The 23113-nt window shown below is 38.4% G+C and overlaps 1 protein-coding gene across 3 annotated transcripts in view; it reads right to left on the bottom strand.

Annotated features, from left to right (window-relative positions):
• UBP1 (upstream binding protein 1) overlaps positions 1–11863 on the bottom strand; it is a 50677-nt gene extending 38814 nt beyond the window's left edge. For 2 of the 3 annotated variants that reach the window (XM_019727720.3, XM_074312708.2), the window contains exons 1-3: positions 11740–11863; positions 11145–11336; positions 3042–3193 (exon numbers count right to left, since the gene is read on the bottom strand). In XM_019727720.3, the coding sequence (XP_019583279.2) occupies positions 3042–3193; positions 11145–11257 (265 nt within the window). In that variant the 5' untranslated portion in view covers positions 11258–11336; positions 11740–11863. Of the gene's footprint in view, positions 1–3041; positions 3194–11144; positions 11491–11739 lie in introns of those variants that run through there. The other variant, XM_019727722.3, reaches the window with a different exon arrangement.
• Positions 11864–23113: the final 11250 nt, after the last annotated feature.

Genomic DNA, 23113 nt, shown 5'->3' with positions numbered 1-23113 from the left:
ATGGGCAGTAAAACTACTGAATAATAATCTGATTCCTAAAAACCAAAATAGTAAACAGGAAACTGTGTCAATACACAACATCTCACCATCGAAGATGATGCATAGATGTTACCAAAATGGTGCCATTGAGGTATACTTTGCAAGAACTTTCCATGGCAATGTCACTCAAGCTAAAAAAATATCCATGGGATTTTACTGCAATTCCTGGATAAAATTAATCAAGTTTAATGATTATTTTGCATATGGATAATTGATTCTCTTTACACTATATCGCAGAAAAGGCTTCTGTGAAATAATCAAAATCGCATATGTACAACTGACGATATTCTGCTAAGTCTGGACCTGTGCTTCGGTTTAAATGAGGTGGGGTGAAAGATACTCAGCAACCTCTCAATGAAGTCCAGACCTTGACTGGATGTAGAAAGAGCTATGGAGCCTCTCTTTAGAAAATTCAATTTATACAAAAATCTAAAAAGTTTTCATGAATTTTAGGGAATTCATGAAAAATCTTGGATTCAGAACCTTTTGTCAAAGTGATAAATGCTAGGAGACAAGTCTTTGAAAGAACTGTATATACATATTTGTAATATATGTATTTGATACGCATGTAAGCATTATATTAAAGGTATTATAATTTCTTTTTAAAAGGTATATAAAAGTAGAATTCCTTTATGATTATTTGAATGTATTTTTACTGATTATTAAAATATATTTTTAAAAACTACAGTGGTACCTTGGTTTTAGAACATAATCTGTTCCGGAAGTCCATTTGAGTTCTGAAACGTTTGAAAACCGAAGCATGGTTTCCCCACAGAAAGCAATGCAAAAGGGATTAATCCGTTCCAGACCTTTAAAATCAACCCCTAAAACAGCAAATTTACCATGAATTTTACTATCTATTGATACCACAGCTCCATAAAATTTACGGCGTTTGTAAACTGAAATGTTCGTCAATGGAGACGTTCGAAAACCAAGGTACTACTGTATGTCTACATATGCAGTCCACCTACCCAATTTTTTCTTAAAAGACTATTAGAAATTAACGCAATTCTACAACCAAGAAAATACCCATCCCTAATACTACAGTGAGCAGAGTCAAGTGCAAGGAAATCACCATTTATTATATCGGTAACAGTCAAGCTAGAGTAGAACCTGGAAGGGGGACACAAGACAGTCTCCTCGGGTGCTGGAAATATTAGACATAGGTAGTGGTTTCAAGGGAGTAACATATGTAAAAATTCATTGAGCTGTAACTTAACATTTTGCACACTAATGTATATACTTCATTTTTTTTTGAAAATTTAACCTTAACTAAATTGATACCGAGCAAGGTAATCAACTGCTCTAAGCTTCAGTTTTTAAGTCTGTAAAATGGATTAATAAAACTTTTCCTGGGGTTATTGTGGGAATGAATTTAACATGTAAAGTAGTTAGTACAATGCTTCATACACAGTAAACATTCAGAGAATGTCAGTGCAATAAATCATCACTATAGATGGTAGATTGCAACTTTTATCAATATGAACTATACTTATTATTATGCTATTGTATGTTACTATACTATGTTATTATACTATTATTATTAAGCCAATAATAGTAATAGTGATAAATTATGGATACTTTGCCCAGGCCAAAGGACAGATACACCAACATGTTCCTTTAAACAGGTGTATGTGTGTGTGTGTGTATGTGCGTGTATACTCACTCATTGCATGGTATGCATATAATTGAACTTATTGAACCAATCAGAGTAAGAAAAATTCAGGTTATTTCCTTTTTTGCCATAGAAATAAAGCTACAGTGAATATCCTTGCCCCTACAGTGTTTCTTCTGGTATTTTTATGTCTAAAACAGATTATTATATAAACTCTTAAGGTTCAAGTATGAAACTTACATCTCAAATAACTGAATGACTACCCAAACAAATACTAAATCTATGTTAATAACAAAGGTAGGGTATTGCAATAGGTTCTGCAGATAGAATTACTTGAAGTAAAACGTCACAGATCCTAAACTTATATATGAAAAGTTAGAAATAAGTTATTCTTTCACATTTCTGAACATTAATCACAAGTAAATAGTCTAAAATCTGTGATTCTTTCCAAAAGTTCAAATAATTAAAGATTCTAGTTAATGACAGAAAAATCATCACAATGTACTCTTAAGTGAATAGATGTTAATTCTATTTTTTTTTAATACAATAGATATAAACACAAGGAAATATACCTAAATGTTAATTAGTTATCTTGGTGGTATGCAACGGCAGTCAATTTTAGCTTTATCCCTTGATACATTTCCCAATTTTTCTACCAAGAATATGTACTATGTTTGTAACAACTAAATGTTCAAATTTTTAAAAACATCAAAATTCAATGTTTTCAGTATATGTATCCAACAAATTAATTCCTGCATAACAAAGTACTTTTATTTACGCTAGTTAAGTTACACTGGACTGTGCCCAAACCGCTAATAGCACCTGAAAACAAATCCCTTACAGTACTGAAGGTAAATTCTACCCCCCAACATCTCTATTTTCCATTCTGCCCTCTCACTTTCCTGTCATCAACATATAATATTCTCATAAAGTATAAACAAGAGAATGGGCAGACAAAATATGACATGATTTACTTTAATCACAGCCTCCATCTTGCTACAGCTTGTGTCTATTTTCAGCACAAATCTGCTTCAGGTCTGAGATCCAGGTTCCTTGCTAGCTGGACTTCTGATTCATTCTCAAGTTCCATATTGAAACCTCTGTTCCTAAAAATAACTGACATCCTTTCCTACTTGAACCTCCTTTGAATTCGGTCTGAAAAACCCTGTAATAAATCTTATTCCACAGACCCTTTTTATGCAAATCAGTTTCCACAAACTATTACTTTGTTGGCGCACAGTAAAATTCCTACAACTTTTGTTAACTAAAGTCATAAAACTTAAACCAAGAATCTAATTTGAAATCATTGCCAGTAATCTAGGCTGAAATGCCAAAATACCCATTCAGGATTTTTGTAAATTCTTCCATAAAAATATAACATACCCACCTTGGTTCAAGTAAGTAAGCGTTTCATCATGCAGTTTTACTGCTGGAGACGTTGCAGCACACATTACATACTGAAAGGGCGGGTGCTTAGTTTCATCATCCAATGGAAGGCTGGAATCTTCCTGCTTGAAAATGGGCAATGCTAAGACATCACTGAAAAGCAAAAAATAAAAAATAAAATAAGTTAGGGGTAGTTTCCTTTAAAATTTAAGACCAGAAATTATATGCAGAATAAAAGAACTTTTAATGCTAATCTGGCTCCCGAAAAGACAATATTAATAACTCATATCTCTGTGGGTGTGAGGGGAATGGGAGCAGCTGTGATTAGGTATATAAGAATTTATAGTTAATAAGGTCCATGCTACAAATAAAGAGATCAGGCTAATATATGATACTTTAAAAAAAAAAAAAAAAAACTTCAAAAAATTCTTTGAAAACTTTACACTCCGTATTGTTCCTGTAAAAAAAAAAAAGCAAGTCAAGAGTGCATAGCTACTTGTTTTGAAAAGTAGGAACTATTACTGCTGCCAAAGGTAGGTCACACTGGCACCATGAAATCACAAAGAAGCATTTGATTAAAATGGCCCTTTACAGTTTCCTGCTAGGCCTGGCAAGTGCTGAGAGCGTAAAGCTTCAGGTTTTGTCAAAAACAATGGCTTCTTCTGAGAAGCAAACAGTAGCAGTAGAAACAGCTGCTATTTTTTTCTCCCAAGAATAACTTGGGGCACTTGGGAGGGGGGTGGAGGGGGTCTTCTGGCGGTACCGTATATTCTGTTAACCTGGGAAGTTAAACACACATGGATGTGTTGATTTGCTTAAAAACAACAACAAAAAAAACCCAGCTGAGATATAATTTACATACCATAAAATTCACCCTCAAAAAAAAAAATCTTGTACCCATTAGCAGTCACTCCCTATCCCTATCCCCCTACCCTACCCCCAGCGCCTGGCAACCACCCATCTACTTTGTCTCTATAGATTTGCCCATTTAATGTTAATGAAATCATGTGGCCTTTTGTGACTGGCTTCTTTTCCTTAGTATGCTTTCACGGTCCACCCATTTTGTAGCATGTATCAGTACGTCATTCCTTTTTAAAGCTGAATGATATTCCATTGTATGGATATGCCGCATTCTGTTTATTCATTCATCAGATGATGGATTGATAATCAATTATTACTAAAATGGAAAATGAAGTATCCAGATAATTCAAGATTGTAATTTCTTCTAGGTTGAACTGTAAGTAAATTCCAGAACTGATGAAATACACCAATTCACTAATTCAAGAAGCCCAAATAACCAAAGCAGGATAAATATAAAGACATCCACATCCAAAAACATTAAAAAAAACCCTTATAAGCTAGTACAGTGTGTGAACACTCAATTTTCTAAGGACCAAATAAGGGAATCAGTTGAAAATAGGCATGGGGAGGAGCAGTTGTGGGTATGAGGGGGGAATAAACAGTTGACATTGGTGAAACTACTGAACAGCCAAAAGGATGCACTTGAGAGCTGAGGTTTGAACTTAAAGTGAGATCAAATCAATGCTTTTCTAGAGCCACATTCAGATCCTGGAGGGAAAAGAAAAAGCAAGACACAACAAGACAAAAAAAAGAAGCATTCTCAACTGATTTTCTTCCCATCCAGAAAGATCATACTCTATGTACTACCTTGAGAAGACTTCTCAATTACTAATTAAGTAGGTAACCAAAGGGTACAGTGGGAAGAAATAGAGGTCAAACCAGTCTGGAGCTTCAAATTCCAGCTCTGCCATTTGTAGAGTGACACTACGACAGGCTCCTTAACTTCTCAGAGCTCTAATAATGGGTTTGTTTTTAACTTAGAAGAAAACATTTTAAGTATTAATATCTAAACTCTAGGCACACATTAGATCAGAGAGTATTAAAATGTGGTCCCTGGAATCCTGGGGAACCTGTGACTCTTTCAAGGGGGTTCAGAAAGTCAAACATATTTTCAGAATAATACTAAAACATCTATCTGCCTTTTTCACTTTATTGACATTTGCACTCATGGCACAAAACCAATGGTGGTTAAAACTGCTGGTGTGAGTCAAGGCAGTGGCACCAAACTGTACTAATAGTCACTGCATAAAAATTAACTTTATTATATGTGGTCCTTGGGTATATATTAACTTTATTATATATATGTCCTTGTCTTGTTACATACACACCTAAGGATATGATTGTCTGAAAGAAGAGTTTTTATGCAGCTGTGATCTGTGAGCTGACCTAGCAGTCTCTCTTGCAGAATACAATTTTTACTTGAAAGAAAAACTGACAAACTATGATTATTCAAACCTGCGTATTTGAAAGAAATTTCCTAAAAAATGAGTAAATTGAGCCCATTGTTTACACTGTGATAGAATTTGTTGCCAATGATCCAAATCCTCCATATGCTTTCTCTAATGAGATGGTGGTGATATTAGGAATGCAATTGTTTGATAGTGGTAATATTAAGGAATGTGATTTTTTGCATGGTGAAAAGTGTCAACATTTAGATCTGCATAACTCTGGAAATTACTGTTTTCCCAATGAACAATGCATGTATATTTCAAAATTATGCAGAGTAAGAGATTCATTCAAAGTTCAAGACAGACCAATTGCTTCTAATGTAACACACAAAAAGCAAAATTATAGTTTCATATTCCACATTGCAACTTTAAGAAACTACCACTTGTCAAGTGCTGGTATAGTATCAAAAAAGAATATCCAAAATTTAAAAGAGCTGATAAAATAATCTTCCTTTTACCAACCACATATGTGAAACTGGATTTTCTTCATATATGCCAACCCCAACGATATATTTCCATAGTAGGTTAAGTGAATCCATTTGTTTTAATTTCTAAGAAATTAAAAAGATATGCAAAAAGCATAAAACAACGCTTTTCTTCTCACTGGTTTGTTCTGGAAAATAGTTTTAATGGAAAATATTTTTTTTTTACAGGACTTTATTGGGGAACAGTGTGTACTTCCAGGCCTTTTTTCCAAGTCAAGTTGTTGTCCTTCCAATCTTAGTTGTGGAGGGTGCCATTCAGCTTCAAGTTATTGTCCTTTCAGTCTTGGTTGTGCAGGGCACAGCTCAGCTCCAGGTCCAGTTGCCGTTGCTAGTTGCTGAACTGGCAACCGTGTGGTTGAGAGCCCGCGCTCCAACCAACTGAGCCATCCGGGAGCTCAGCGGCAGCTCAGCTCAAGGTGCCGTGTTCAATCTTAGTTGCAGGGGGTGCTGCCCACCATCCCTTGTGGGACTCGAGGAATTGAACTGGCAACCTTGTGGTTGAGAGTGGAAAATATTTCTGATAATATACGATGGCTTGTAATTGTTATTTTAAATAAATATTTAAATTTCTTGATTATGAAGGGACTACAAAACACACAGCATACTATTCTATTCAGATAGATTGAGACAAAGTAATCCATAAATGAATGAAACCAACAGAGGTCCTACTCTACTCAAAGTCATTCTGCTAAAATGACAGAGATCTTTTAAAAGCTAAATAGGTCAGATATATTCTATCTTTGCTTCCAAAAATTTTTACATGTTTAGAAACAACAGCTCTGACCACTCCATATCAAGACTGTCAATCATAAAAGAGAAGGAAAGACTAAGGAACAGCCACTGAAGAAGACAAAAACTAAATACAATAAGGCATCCTGGACTGAAACCTGGATTAGAACGACAATGGATGAAAAACTGTGAAATTCAAATAAATTTTGTACTTCACATAACAGTACTGCACCAAGCCAGATTTAAAATTGTACTCTGGTTATGGAAGTAGGAGAAGCTGGGTGAAGGGTTTGTCAACTTGCTAGACTATCTTTGTAACTTGTAAACCTAAAATTATTTAAAGTTAGAAAATTCAACTACCAAAACATGAATAAATTAATAAAAAACTAGTTTTGTTATAGTTGATATCAAGACAACAATTTCACAATCTTCAAAAAAATTTGGAAAATTGAAAAAAAAGACTACCACCAAGGTTCAACATAGAACTATTTCGTATCCATTAAATATGTCCCAAAGCAAGCAAAATAATTACAGAGCTTCTTTTTAAATTTACCCACAGAACCTAAAGCAAAGATGAGGCATCAGATGGTATTTCCACCAATAAGAAATGTTTAAGTATGTCTTGGCAAACTGACAGGTGTCAGTCACCGTGATGAAACATATCAAGTTTATGAGACCATAATCAATAAACTGCCAAGTTTCAAACAGCCATGACTGAAGGATATAAACTGTATTGAATGTTACTTTTAGTGGGGGGAGGGGACACTCTAATTTTTAAAATTGAACACAAAAAAGTCTATGGACAAACAAGAGAATGTATGTAAATTAGTTGAGAGTTCTGAGTCTATGTAAGTTACTCCTTGAATATAAATTTCAATAGTCAGCAAATCTTTTTCCAAGGCAATCAAAGCCTATTATTAGAGTCTGTCCTTTAGAGCAGGGGTAGGCAAATCCAAGGGCCAATTCAGCCAACTTGTTTTTATACAACCACGTGAATGGTTTTTACATTTTTAAAAGGGTTGTAAACAAACAAAAAGTGACAGAGACCCTCTGGCCTGCAAAGCCTTAAATATTTGCTGTCTGGCTTTTTACAGAAAAGGTTTGCCAAACACTGCTTTAAAGTAATAAATTTAAAAACCAATATGAACACCATAATCTGAAATCAGTTATGATTTTTGATCAGCAATTTAGTAAATTCTTCCGTATACTTCAGCCAAGATTCAATCCAGAAAGCTTCTAACTTTGAAATCAGATTTCACTGACCCTAAATTTTTCTGTACTTCTAAGACATGTTATCTATTCAAGGACATTCTGTTTTAGCATGAGACCAAAAGAAAATCATCTGCTATTAATAGCTATACAATAAACCATACCCTTAGTAATCTTTTACTAACTTAACACTGATCAAAGTTGAAATTTTGCCATTACCTCACAAGGCCTATAAACTGCTATTTTAACCTATCACTCAGTATACGAAATTTGTCTTCACCTCAAAGCAGTTTTGATTTAGCAAATTATCTGTAAACTATGGATGAATCTCCCCACCTCAGAATATGTAAAGTATAACTTTTATTTTAAAACAGACTTATACCATAGTGAAGTTTAACAGGGCTCAGACCAATGTCGTTTATAAGGTAATAATTTAATATCATAGTTTTTATGTGTAATCTAAAGAAGTTACATTACTCTTTAAATCCTGAAAATTAACTTGCTACAGATTATAAATTTCATGTGAACAGTAAGATGGAAAAGAAAATTACCAGGCGGCCCAAAAGACCTTGCAGAAGTTTTAATGAGTTTTACTTTTTAAAGTCATTTAGTTATCTGCTCATTATTTCACAAAACACGCATGACCCAGATTTCAAGTTACAATGGGTTTCAGCCTTCATTCAGTGAGTAGGAACTCAGTCTTCATTTGGAATGGTAGTGTCACTGACAGGGCACTTGGGCCAATCACTTTAACATCTATGAGCGTAGGCTTACTCGCTTATAAAGACTGGTCTATTATTTTTCTAAGGTCTCTTCATCCATCTCTAGAATCCTGCTTTGTAACTAAGACTGTAAAAAACATTTATGCCCTGCCTCATTTGGAATCTCCAGCAGCTCCTACCTCATGTACAAATGTGGTACAGCAGTACACATAGAATACGCACAAACACACAAAATGAGAACCAGAGAAAGAAAAAAAAGGGAAGCAAAGGTAGTATGAAAAATCAGCCTCCATATACCCCAATACTATCAGCCTACATTATTTACTGCAAATATATTAAGTCAGACTGTTATTGAGAGAAGCCATCTCTTTCTTTTAAGATTGCCACCCCAAAAGCTAAGAAACCATTTCCTAAAAGAAGTCTTTAAAATCCCTCTTGTTTTAATCCGTCCAAAAAGCAAGTACAGTAAGCATACTTCACTTTGAAAAAAAAAAGCAAAGCTGCCTATAAATTTTTATCAAGAAGTCGCCTTTCAAGTAATTTCAAATTTAGCGCTTCAAGTTTATTTCTTGAACTTGAGAGAACAAACAAGAGAGAAGACAAGCATCAATAGCCTTACTTCTCATTTGACACCAGCCCTCCCAGGGCTCCAGGTCCAGGCCAGGGAAGTACAAGTGCAATCAAAGGCCAGCAACAGCCTAAAGCTCTTTTCAGGCTTTTCCCTTATCAAACCAATTTTTGAATCTCCTAAGTTTGAATTCGAAGTAAAGGGTCTTGAATTTGCATGAGGCAGGTACTCTCATGGGCTCCTTAGTTTTTGAGGAACAAATGTTGAGGAGTAAACTGATACCAAAAGTATATGAATAACCAAAAATGGTATTTGCCTTCAAAGATACTTGAAAATTTACATTAAGTGACACAAACTATATAACCAGTAACCAAAAACATTCAGTGGAAGAAGTTTCCCTGTGAAAAGTGTTGCAAAAGACACAGAATTACAAGGATGTCAGGCATTACTTTAAGAACACGGTCAGGGGAAAGGTTTAGTATCAAGATTTTATTTCCTTTTCACAGAATATACCATAATCAAGTGCATTAGTTGGCCAAATCACTAAAACAAATAAAACTAGGAAAAAAACTAAAAGCTCAAAATAACCTTCAATAAGCAAAGTTTACAGTAGCAAACTTTCATTTTGCCATAACTGAGGAGTGAGAAGCAACTGAAGAGACACACTGACTTGGCTCCACGTGCCCTTATTCCTTAACTGGAAGACCAGGGTCTCAAGGAACAGCACGGCCTTTGTGGCCTGTCTTTTCACAAGGAAATCACCACGTCGCGTCCAGTATTCCCATTTGGGTCGACCCTATGACTTTTCAGTAGCTCAATTTCCTCAACAACTGAGCAAGTTGTTCCAGAAAATAAGCCACCTCATCCAGAACCCTCAAGTTTCAAGTTACACAACTGCAGAGAGGAGTGCCAAGTTCAGGGAGATTGGTACAGACCAAATCAGGGTCAGAGACTGGTGAGTGAAAGCTCTCCCTCAAGCACTTCTTCATCCTAAGAAACATCTCCACCTTTCTGAGAATTCTTTATAGCCCAGAGTTTCCCCTTAAGGTTTCAATACTGAATATTTCAGAGAGCAGCCCCCCCCCATCCCAGGCCTGCTCTGACCCAGAAGTCTTTCTTCTTTCAAACATTGATGCTCCCTCCCTGTCCTCTCCTAAAGCTACAGTGAGACCTATGGAAAGCTCCTGGGAAGCTGGACAGCACTTCAAAGACGTCAGGTATTAAAGAACGTATTTGGAAAATTTCACTTAATTCCCATCAATGAATAGCTGCCAAACCATCAAATTTTATACTTTGATCGGGTGAACTGACAAAATATAAACTATATTTCAATAAAGCTAAGAAATAAAAGTAAAGAGCTGCCAAACTGATAAGAGTTAAAAAACAGTATTCTTCGGGGAAAGGCCAGAGGCTAAACTCAGATGTTTCAACCTCTCGAAATTAAAAAAATTAATGGCTGCTGGTACAGACAGTAGAGACTAAACACTATTGTTTGTGGTGAAATCACTGCATCTTAAAGCCTTCTTCAAAAGGAAACAGCCTAAGAGGGTAGTCCCCAAAATGAAAATTTTCACTTTGAGGGAAAAAAAAAGTGAACGTGCTTCTCTACAGTGATTATTTTCACATATAACTACTATTGCAGTATCAACTGATTAAAAATAGGAAAGACTAGAATGTAGAACTGAGTTTGAACAGATACCAAAACCTTGGAGAGTTATTTTCCCAACACAAGTCTTGCCATTTCGTACACTGTATTCCATCTCTAAGTGGCTTGTAAATCACTTGCAAGAAAAGGTGCCCCTTCCCCAACCAACACAAGCCATCCTTACAGCCAGACGGTTTTACATAAAAAATGAAGCCCACAAGTGTGGTTTCAGGGCCGAAGCTTGCAGGGCCACCCTTCCAGACCCGTCACCGGGGCGGGCAGAAGCGGCGAGGCTCCATGGCCCCGACGGCCACGCGGCAGGGGAGGCCGGGGCACAGCTGATCACAGCTGCGCCTGGCAAGGACCCAGGGTCGTGCAGGCCTTTCCCAAGAGGTCAGAGGCTTCCGCCTGCCCGTCTGACCCAAAGCGCCCAGTACCTCATGCTGTAGGCGCCGGCGCCCAGCTCCTGCCCGATGCCCGAAAGGCTGGCGTCGAAGTCGTGCACCAGCCCGGACTCGATCACCTCGTCCATCTTGAGCACCCAGGCCATCTTCCGGCCTCGCCGTCGCCCGGCGCGCAGCGCGGCCTCCGCGAGCGGGGCGAAGGGGCCGGAGCTCCGCGGGAGCGTCCTGGGGGAGGGCGCGGGTGAAGCCTCCGGCGGCGCGGCGAGTGGTCACCAGCGGCGGCCCGGCCGGCGGCCGGGACGAAAGCGGCCGGGGCCCCGCGGGCAGGGCACGGCGAGCAGCTGCAGCGGGAGCGGCAGGGCCGCCGGCAGCGCCTCCCTCCCGCGGGCGTCGGCCCCGCGCCTCATGCCGCCGCCGCCCACCCCCTGAGCGCTAGCGCTGCAGCAGCCGCCGCCCGCCCCACCCCGGGGCCCCCGGCCGCATCCTCCCCAGGACTGCGCGGGTGCAGGAGCTCACCGCGCCCCGACGACCGTGCCGGGGTGAGCCCGCCCGTCTCCCGATTTTGGGTTTGGACCCCCGGCCCTCGGCCCGCCCGCCCAGGCTCTATCGCCCCGCCGCCCCGGCCAACCCCGACGACGCCGCTCGGTCGGCCCGGACGCTGGCTTCAAGGCTCCGGCTCGAGCTCACTCGCCGCTTCCGCCTCCTGCGGCCCCGCCCTGGCCCCGCCCCCGAGTAAGCCCCTAGCTGAGACCCGCCCCGCAGGGCCCCGCGCTGGGGGCACTCCCGGCGCTTCACCGCGGAGGAAGTGTCCAGGCCGGGCAGCGCGACCCCGCCCACGCGGCAGGTTCCCAGCCCCTGCGGCCTTGCTCTCTCCCAGCACACCGGCACAGGAAGAGGTGGTGCCAAAAGGGCTGCCAGTTTCCGCCCATCCAGAGAGGTGAGCTGATTGACAGGCGACCTGGACAATAATGGCAAGTACTTGGTCAAGGCTCCCGTGAGTCTCTGTGTCCCTGTATTAAACAACCAATCAAAATGTTCTTCCTCTTGGGGACTGAATTTGCTGCCAAAAGAAAAAGTTCATTGGACCGCACTAGAGGAAGCGTCCCTAAACGCCACTTCCCGTGGTGCTTTACTCCTCTATGGTCTTTGTGGGTAGTCTAGGGATTTTGCTCACACTACAGATGAGAAAGTGGTTGGGAGTCTTAGCGAATAGGTTGGCACCCTATCTGGTGACTTAAAGGTTCATTGGGCAGAAAATCTTGATTGACAGGACTATAAGCCAATCAACGCTCGGAGGAAGGGTTCTGGAAGGTCTTCCCACAACTGCTGATTGCTGGGAACATTATGGCGAGCTTGAGTTCAACTATGGGTTCAGTCGCAGTAACTGCTGACAGTCATGTTATCTAGCATGGTTATGGGATTCATTAGCTAGGTGATTTTTTTCACTCGCAGTAACTGCTGACAGTCATGTTATCTAGCATGGTTATGGGATTCATTAGCTAGGTGATTTTTTTCACTCAGGGCCTCTCTTCTGAATGCAATCCTATGGCTGGGGCTAAAGTCACCTGGAGGGCTTCTGTACTGAGGAATACAGAAGAAATAAAATGGAGTCACCATAGTCAATCTGCTAAATTATTAAAATTAAGTAGATTGAGGCATGAGGAAATGACTCTGTTCTTGTTTTAACTAGCCTGGGAACTTAAACTTTTGAACTTTACAGTAATGCCTTAATACCTGGATATACATCAAACCTCCAGATAAACCCGATTACCTCCGAAGAGCTAGGGAAAAGAATGTTGACATATCCAGACCACCTGGCATCTAGAGGATTATAATCTTGGATCCATCCAGAGGCTAAGAATGCAGGATTGATTTGTCTCAACGTTCTTTTTACTGTAAGAAGATTTTCTTTCTTCTTTGGAACATTCTGGATATTGCCTAGTTGTGTTTCCAGTGTGCAAAGCCTAAGGCCCTTGAATAAATTTTTATTTATTTTTAGCCAAAGCCACCTGATTCATTTACGATCGGTCAGCAGTACTCACATGTTTATTGCATGATGCAGGCTGTGGACTGTGACCTCAGTTGGGGCTGCTGGAATGCCTACACATGGTCTTTCCCTGTGGTCTTGACTTCTTCACAGGGTGACAGCTGGGTTCCTAAAGCAAGTGTCCCAAAAGTCAGGAAATGGAAGCTGCTAGTTTCTTATGACAAAGATTCCTTGCTTGACCAAACTTTAGCCAGGCTCCTGAACCTTTTTCTAGGCCCATCTGTGCACTTCCCTATAAAATTTAGGTATCTTGATAGCTGATCAGGTTCTTTAGACACCACAGATACAATTCATTGTGAGTTTCTTGTGCATTAATTCGTAATCTACTCCTACAAATAAAACGACATCAACATATATCTGGTGGAACAGGTTGGCTATATTGCTCTTGCTCAGGGTTTCTCACAAGGTTATAGTCAAGATATCAGCTGGGGATGCAGTTATTTGGAGGCTTAACTGGGGCAGGAAGATCTACTTCCAAGCTCACTTGCATGTTAACCAGAAGCTTCAGTATATCAACATTTGATACCACAGGGCTGCTTGAGTTTCTTCAAAATATGGCAACTGGCACCTCCCAGAGTAGAGAGAGAGAGACAGAGAGAGAGGGAGAGAGAGAAAGCTGCAGTGCCTTTTACAACTTGATCTCCTAAGTCACACACTATCTCTTCCACTTTATTTCTGTTCCATAGAAGACTTCAGCCACTCAGTCGAGCCTCCATTCATGGAGAGGAGAATTAGTCTCCATCTTTTGAAGGGATAAATGTCAAAAAACTTATGGACATACTTTTTAACAAGAATAGCCACATTCCTCTTTATCACTTATAGGTCTTTGAAGGCACTAGATAGCACAATTGGATCAGAAAAAGAGATAAGAGATTGTAGGGACAGAGCCCTAGAGAGCAGTTTCCAGGCTCTCGGCCTCACGTGGAAATGTACTGGCTCAGGTAGTAAATGGCCATCAACTGTGATTGGATGGCCATCTGCTGTGGCTAGTTGGCCGTCAGCTGTAACCAGTGAGCCATTGGCCACTAATATAACTGCCGTGGCTACGCTAGCAGAAAATGGGGACCTAGCAAGAAGATGATGGCTGAGCTAGCAAGCGTGGATTGCAGTTAGCACGGTGGATTGTAGCCAGCAAGTGAGGTTGGTTGGTTGGCAGAAATGTGGATGGCAGGTTGCGGATCGTGTGGCTCCTACCTCCTGTGTCTCCAACCCAGCCACCAGTGAGAATATAGTGGTATGACTCCCGTATCTATGGCTCCATGGGTGTTCCTTTTTGGCCTCACCATGTCCTGCGTTCTTATGTGGGGAGCGGGACCAGAGACCCCGCATGACTCCCCCGCGTGACAGAGATATAAACATGGAAAGGAAGAGGTTAAAATTATCACTGTTTATAGATTGTATGCTAATATATCTGGAAATGTCATGGGGAAGAAGTAAAAACTTAATACCATGGTAGCGTACACCATGAATATTCATAAATCAATAACTTTCTACAAAAAACAGGATTAAAAATATAATGGAAGAAAAGGATCAATTTATAATAGGATTTAAAAAGGTAAAATACCTAGGCAATATCTAAAAAGAAGTGTAAAGAACTATGTAAGCAAAAATGAACACAAAAGTACTTTGAACATAAAAGATACTACATCCAATATTATAATGGTTATTCTCCTTAAACCAATAAATTTAAAGTAATTCCAATAAAAATACTAACAGGATTTTTTAATTGGACAAACTGATTCTAAGATTAATATGGAATGGTAAATGAGCAATAGTAAAGTTTCAAAAAGTTAAAAGATATTAAAACATAAAACCTAAATATTTAAAAGAGTGTGCATTGTTGAATGAATAGATGAGCAAGGGAAGAAAATGAGGTACATAGGAACAGATAAATATGTTTATTGAAATTTATTAATTATGCAATAAACACTGGCATCTCAAATCAGTGAAGGAAAATGGACTATTCAATTAATGGTTTGGGAATTGGCTTTAACCTTCTGAAAAACCTTATCCCAAAATCAATTCCAAGTATCTGGAAATTTTGTTTGTTTCTCCAAAAAGGTTGAAAAGGATAAAAAGCAAAATCATAACACACTAGAAGAAAATATGGGAGAGTAATTTTTAGAAACTCAGAAAGGAAAAGCCTTTTTTAACTATGACACGAAATCTAGATTGATACATTTAACAACATAAAAATTTTACTTTCTTCATAGCAAATACCACCATAAGCAAAATCAAAAGAACAGGAAAAAAAATCCTATTGAGAACTTAGATCATGGACAAAAGTTTTATTTCCCTAATATATAGAGCTCCTACAAATAGATTATACAAAATACAGTGAAACTCCAGTTGTGTGGATGAGGGCATTTGTACAATGCAATGCCACAGAATATATAAATTGGAGTACACCTGTTTGAGATATACCCCCACAAAATTTCACTGAGAAGAGCAACTAAGGCTGCCTCTTGCAGCACAATCTAAAACCTCACCACTGCAATTTTATGTTGCCTGTCATGATGATTAGCCACATCTAAAGAATACTCTGTTCTTGCCCTTTTGCAAAATTGTGAAAGAAGCTGATACTGCTCTCAGCAGAAACGCAGCTATAGCCATGGTCAATAATTCCATACCTACCCTTTTCTTCCAATTAGATGTGACCCTGGGGATCAGCCAAAGGAATAACTGCTCTCTTTACAGAGCCTTTATCTAGTCAGTTCTTAGTTACAGCTAATGAACAGGAAGTTACAGCTGGTAAACAGGAAGGATGAGCTCTTGATGGAGAAAATCTGGTCTTTAAGAAATGTTCACATTTCACTGCTGAGATTAAAAAGCTCTACCTGCTTGGACTTTTGCACAGCAACAATTTTTTCCTCAAGAAAAATTTAGGACAAATAGTATGATTTTCAGATGCTGACAAGTAGCAAAGATATTTTCTGTCTGATGGTTCTGGGCTGTTTAACCATTTCAAAATATACATACTTTCAGATTCTTTAAGAGGTTCATGGGTGCTATCATTTGAATGTCTGTGTCTTCTCAAAATTCAGGTTGAAACCTAACCCTCATTGTGATAGTCTTAGGAGGTGTTGCCTTTGGTAGTGATTATTTCATTTGACTTAACATTTTGTTCTATTTGTTTTTATCTACTTATTTGCTTAACCCCATATGAAGTTAAGTCGCATATTTCATATTTCATGCCTAAATACTTCAAAACGTATTCTAAGAGCAAATAATTTCTCCATCACAATTGTAGAAATTTAATAATTAAAGAAATTAAATAATATTACCTAGTATTCAATTCACTGCCAAATCTCTCCATTTGTCCCTGAATTATTTTAGTTTTTTTTAAAAATCCCGGATTCCATCAAAGATCAAAATTGCAATATTTTTTTGAGTCTTTTCAATCTCCTTTAATTTGGAGCAGCTTTCCTCCTTCCCAGCTGTTTTTTTAATAGACTCAATTTTTTAGAACAGTTTTAGATTTACAAAAAAGTTGAAATGGTAGTACAGAGTTCGCATGTAATCTACACCTAATTTCTCTTAATATTAATATTTACATTAGTATTACCATTTGCAACAATTAATTTACCAGTATTGATTTATTTAAAATTCATAATGTGATCAGATTTCCTTAAGTTTTACCTGATGTCTTTTTCTGTTTCAAGATCTTATCCATGATGCCACATTACATTTAGTTTTCATGTCTCCTTAGGCTCCTCTTGGGTGTTACAGGTTCTCAGATTTCCTTTGTTTTTGATGACCTTGACAGTTTTGAAAAATACTGGTCAAATATTTTGTACGATGCCCCTTTATTGGAATTTTTCCAATGTTTTTCTCATGATTAGACACATGTTATTGGTTTTGATGAGGAAAAGCACATGGGTAAAGTGCCACTTCATCACATATCTTAAGGGTTCACAGTATCAACATGATTTATCAATGTTGATACTGGCCTTGATCACCTGGCTGAGTTACTGTCTGTCAGATTTCTCCACTTTTATTTCTGATGTTTGTAATTTTTGCCTCTATTTCTTGGTGAGCTTGGCTAGAGGTTTGACCTTTTCAACGAGCCAGCTTTTGATATTTGTTGATTTTTCTGTTATTTTCCTATTTTCATTTTTATTTCTTTTTTGCTCAGATGTCTTGTTTTATATATTGTTCTCAAGAAGACTAATGCTGCCCTGCTTTTCTTTTATTTATAAATCATTGATCTGTTTGTTTCCAGCCCCAGAGGATTTTTCCCTATTATCTTTTTTTTTTTAATTAAAGTTTATTGGGGTGACAACTATTAGTAAAGTTACATAGGTTTCAGGTGTACAATTCTGTAATACATTAAATACATTATCTATATATCACATTATGTGTTCACCACCCAGAGTCAGTTCTCCTTTCATCACTATATATGTATATGTATGTATGTGTGTATATATATATATATATATATATATATATATATATATATATAATTTTTTTAATAGGTTTTTTTTTTTTTTTTTAAATTGGGGATGGGGAACAGTTCTTTATTGGGGAACAGTGTGTACTTCCAGGACTTTTTTCCAAGTCAAGTTGTCCTTTCACTCATAGTTGTGGAGGGTGCCGTTCAGCTTCAGATTGTTGTCTTTTCAGTCTTAGTTGTGGAGGGTGCAGCTCAGTTCCAGGTCAGGTTGCCATTGCTAGTTGCAGGGGGCGCAGCCCACCATCCCTTGCAGGAGTCGACCTGGCAACCTTGTGGTTGACAGGACGCGCTCCAACCAAACCATCCGGGAGCTCAGCGGCAGCTCAGCTTAAGGTGCCGTGTTCAATTTTAGTTGCAGGGGGCACTGCCCACCATTCCTTGCGGGAGTCGAGGAATTGAACTGGCAACCTTGTGGTTGAGAGCCCACTGGCCCATGTGGGAATCGAACTGGCAGCCCTCGAAGTCAGGAGCACGGAGCTCTAACCGCCTGAGCCACCGGGCCGGCCCTCATCACCATGTATTTGACCTATTACCTTTAAAGTTTTAATAGTTTTACTAGGGTATATCTAAGAATTATTACAGAATAATTTTTCCAGGAACATGGTGGGCCCAAGAATTTTGACTCAGATTTTCTTTTCTTTATGGAAGATATTTTTGGATTTTAGTTTTAAATATTTATTCTATTCCCTTGTTTTGTGTTCCATTTTAGAAACTCCAGTTGTGTGGATGATGGATCATTTTTTGCCTATCTTCTGTCACTTTTTATTTGTTTATTTTTACCTCTGTCCTTATTTCAATTCATTTTCTTTGTTGTTTTCATTTCTGTCCTCAATATCTCTCATTATATTTTTCAGTCAAATCTTTTACCTTGGATATTTTAGTTTAGTCTTCTTTTCTGAATTTAATTGAAAATTTTCTTTAAATTCCTTTTCTATGTTCTGTCAGCTCTCATGTCATACCTTCTTGTTTTATATCCATTTATATTCTGAGTTTTTGATTTGAGGTGTTACTTATATGTGTAAATTTTTTTTGTGCGAAATTAGATTCTTTTGGGATGGAGTGTTGTCTCATGGGATTTGAAAAGCACTTACTTATAAAAGGATATATAAACTATTTATAAACTTAGGATGGTATTCCTTTGCCTCAGGCTTTGTAACATAACTAAACACAGAAGCATTTTTCAGGCATGGGCATCACTAGATGCAACTCAGGGTTCTAGATGCCTAAATAAGTAATGGTCCTTAAGAAAGAGCTGAAAGTGTAGATCCTCCTTCTTTGTCTATTTACATTTATGCTCCAGATTACAAAAACTTAAAACTTGAGGCTCTCAAGATAGTATGGTGATATCAGATCTTAATGGTCCTTAAGAAGTTCAAGTCTCCCATTTGTAAGCAGGTAGGATGACCTTGGAAAACTGTTCATTATACTGAAGGACAACTCAATTCTGTTTCTTTCAACATGCTATCAGTTTCATGTAGCTGCTATAACAAATTAGCACAAACTTGGTGACTTAAAATAACACAAATGTCTTATTCTCTTAAGTTCCGGGGGCCAGAAGTCTGAAAATCAGTGTCACTGTATTAAATTCAACTACTGTTTCAGACGGTTCTTTATTAGAGCAAATCAATACAGCCCATAATTGTACATGCACTTAATGATCTAGCAAATGTTTTTTTCTATTTCCCAGAAGAGCAGAAACAGTTTGTTTTCATTTGACAGAGACAACAGTACCTGTTCACTTTTCTTAGAGGTACATCAACTCTCTAGTTCACTGTCCCTGTTTAGTCTGCAGGGACTCTGATCACTTCATCAGTCTGTAGGTTTACATAGCTTTACAAAAGTGATGAAGTCATGCTGGTTAAAACTGGTGAACAGCAATTGGATGCCATTTAAACAAATGTTGGGCAGAGCATGGTTCATAAATATTGATAAATAGCAGGTTAAATTTGCAGTATTATTAAATAGTGCTCAACTCTTTTCTTGGTAAACTTCATTTAAAAAAAAAATGGGTCTACGAGGTCAGACAGTTAAGTTCGTGAACACCTCCTAGAAAAAGTGCTACATGCCTCATTGCTAAATATCACAATGTTCACCCATGAAGTACACCCCTTGGGAAGCTATGCACTGATGCCAGCACCTCATGCACCCTTCAAAGCAATTTTGAAACTCTTTCTGAAATGGCCATCAGAGCTGTCATCCTATTACCCTTGATGTCCTGAATGTTATCAAAATGTCTTCCTTTCAATATTTCCTTTATCTTCGGGTAAAGAAAGAAGTCACTGGGGGCCAGATCAGGTGAATAGGGAGGGTGTTCCAATATAGTTATTTGTTTGCTGGCTAAAAACTCCCTCACAGACACTGCCCTGTGAGCTGGTGCATTGTCATGATACAAGAGCCATGAATTGTTGGAGAAAAGTTCAGGTTATTTTTGTCTTTTTCACATAGCCTTTTTAGCATTTCCAAATAGTAAACTTGGTTAACTGTTTGTCCAGTTGGTACAAATTCATAATGAATAATCCCTCTGATATGAAAAAAAGTTAGCAACATCATTGCAACAACTTCGCGAACTTAATCGTCACACCTTGTATACAAGAAGTGTGATTTTGGAAAGTAACGTGTAAGCTGCACCTTCTCAGGTAAACCCATGGTAGACTCAGCTCATGGACAATTAGATCTTTACACAAGGATAGGATTATTTTAAACTCAGGGTTTCACAAGAAGTCACATTGTGGGGTTGTTTGTCATACATCTCGTTGAACTGGGAGTACATTTTTAGAAAGAGACTTTTATGTTAGAAGGATCACAGAACAGAATCTCAGAACTTAAGTGTGTCCCAGAATTGTGCGGCTGGGCACTGGTATGATAGAAAAGTTTCAGACAAATTAGATTATGAGCACTTGTCAAAATCTTTTCTCATGTTCGATAGCAAGGGAATCAGAAAAAAAAAATGAAATCCTGGCTTCTCAAACATTCTTAAAGGGGGATTCTCTTGGAATAAAGTATTTTAGACAAGGTTGGCAAGCTGTTGCACTATTTTTAGTCACGTTGAAGCCTTTTAATAACTTGGTCATTTAAACCTGGGTCATCATGTCCTAGGGCCATTTCCGTGAAGTGAGAATGGGCCATGTTCCAGAAATACTGAATAACGTTGTGTTGCCTATCTTGAACATAGGATATTTTCCTTAGTTCTTCCTTTTGGCCAAGACACTTTTATGGGGCTCTCTTGGCCACGTGAAGTTTGCCGTCATGGATTTTTTTTTTTTTTTTTTTTTTGTGTGTGCTAGGATAACTGATTGAAATTGTTGATTGGTCGATTGTGTTTGTTTTGCTTTTGATGTTTACATTTTCATAGACTGTGCATATCAGACAAAGGCTTATTCTTAATTATTGTGAACACAATTATTAGGATCTGTATATACATTGATACTATTTCCTGAAACTTGTCTCCAACATAAAGAAATGTCAGATAAATTCCACAGATAATTAGTTGCATGGTAGCTATTTCATGTTGTCCACGGACCTATGTTTTTATAGTGTCTCTTCTGTTTTGACATAGCATGTCATACAACCGGTTATCCTGGTCACAGGCCCTCTCTTACACCTATTTGCTATAAAGTCAGTTCTCTTATCTAATGCAATGTTATTTGGGATCCTGTGCTGATGGATTCCTCTGTAAACCCTCAGACAGTGTTGTTGGTTGAGGCCCTCCCAGCAGGGAAGGCAAAAACATCCCCAGAATATCTGCTCATTTCCCAGAGTACAAACTTCTGGCCCTTCCAGGAGAGAAGGGCTGATGTAGTCGATTTGCCATCAAGTAGCTGTTGGGTCTCCTGAAAGAGTGATGCCATATTGGATAATCAGTGTTTGTGTCTGAGGCTTGATACTGGATATTCAGTGCAGGCAGTAGCTAGGTCAGCTTTGATAACTTGGAGTCCATGCAGGCGGCCAACTGGCAGCCTTCATCTCTACTACCACGGCCTCTGGACATATGCCCTTTATGTCAGCACTTTAGTTAAGTCAACTTTCATTATTACCATTATATATGTTTAAATATTATTTACAGGTGAGGCTATAATATATTGATACATACTGCTCTTCATTTGCTTGTCAAGTTACCTACATGAATTCACTCCTCAGTACTGAGAAAATCCACTCTCAAAGCTCATCAAGTGAATCAACTTCTTTGCTTTCCTTGGAGACATCCACCTGGAGTTTCCTATACCTGTATAGTTTCCTATACCTGGGCTGGCTACCCTTCCTTAGGGCTGTTGTATGGTGGCTTCCTGAGACATCTCTTCATCATCCAGGCTTGAAGACAGGCCAGCAAAGGAAGAAAATTAGAAAAATCAGAAGTATTAGCAGTCTCAGTGAGATGGAAGGGCTGGAGCTTGCTGCCCTGCCAAGCCACACTTTGGGTTATTAGGCATTTCCAAGACAAATGTTCTTTGGGTGGAATTATGAGGCCTTATTTTATCAATGCTTCCAGTACAATAGAGATTATGGAAATTGCATCCTCTTCTTTAATTACTATGAATATTATTTTTACTTATTTTGAGTCCTTCCCAAGGTTAGCTATGTGCCTTTTTAGAAACTCAGTATTTTTTTGTACCAGTTATTAAAAATATCTAAAGAATTTTGAAATGCTATAGTTTTCTTTTTTCTTTTTAGACCTTAAAGGGCACCAGTATTCACAAAGTTTTGGAGGTGGGGGGACCTTAAACATGTTTATGTACTAGAGCATTTGTAGCAGAGATTAGGTTTTCTGTCTCTGGCCTCAGACAGTCTGGGTTTAAAACCTGGTTACACAGCTTATGGGCTACATGACCTTGGGCAAATTAACTTCTCTAAGTCTCAGTCTCTTCTTCTGTAAATTGGGGATGAAGATAATAATAATACCTGCCTTATAGATTGGAATGAAAGTTAATGCATCAGAAGTGCTTAGCACACAACCTGACACATAGGAAAGAACTTGGTCATTTAAACCTGGGTCATCATTAGTACACAGTATTTATTACATATTTTCATAGTAAAATATGAAACAGTAACAAAATCCTGAATGTTAAAAGGTATAAAACATTTTTAAGAGATTTGGCTATTCTAAAAACTCACTGAAAGCCAAAAACATACAATGGAGAAAAGACAGCCTCTTCTATAAATGGTGCTGGGAGAATTGGAAAGCCACGTGGAAAGGAATGACACTAGACTGCTATCTGTTACCATGTACCAAAATTAACTCAAAATGGATCAAAGATCTAAACATAAGACCTGAAACAATAAACTACATAGAAGAAAACATAGGTACTAAAATTATGGATCTTGGATTCAAAGAGGACTTTATGAATTTGAGCTCAAAGGCAAGGGAAGTTAAAAGCTAAAATAAGTGAATGAGACTATATCAAACTAAAAAGCTTCTGCACAGCAAACGAAACCATTGACAAAATAAAGAGGCAACCAACTGAATGGGATAAGATTTTTGTAAACAATGCCTCCGATAAGGGGTTA

The sequence above is a fragment of the Rhinolophus sinicus genome, chromosome 5, assembly GCF_057876585.1.
Source record: "Rhinolophus sinicus isolate RSI-liver-muscle chromosome 5, RSI-T2T, whole genome shotgun sequence".
Lineage (NCBI taxonomy): Eukaryota > Metazoa > Chordata > Mammalia > Chiroptera > Rhinolophidae > Rhinolophus > Rhinolophus sinicus.
This window is presented reverse-complemented; position numbering and strand designations above follow the sequence as displayed.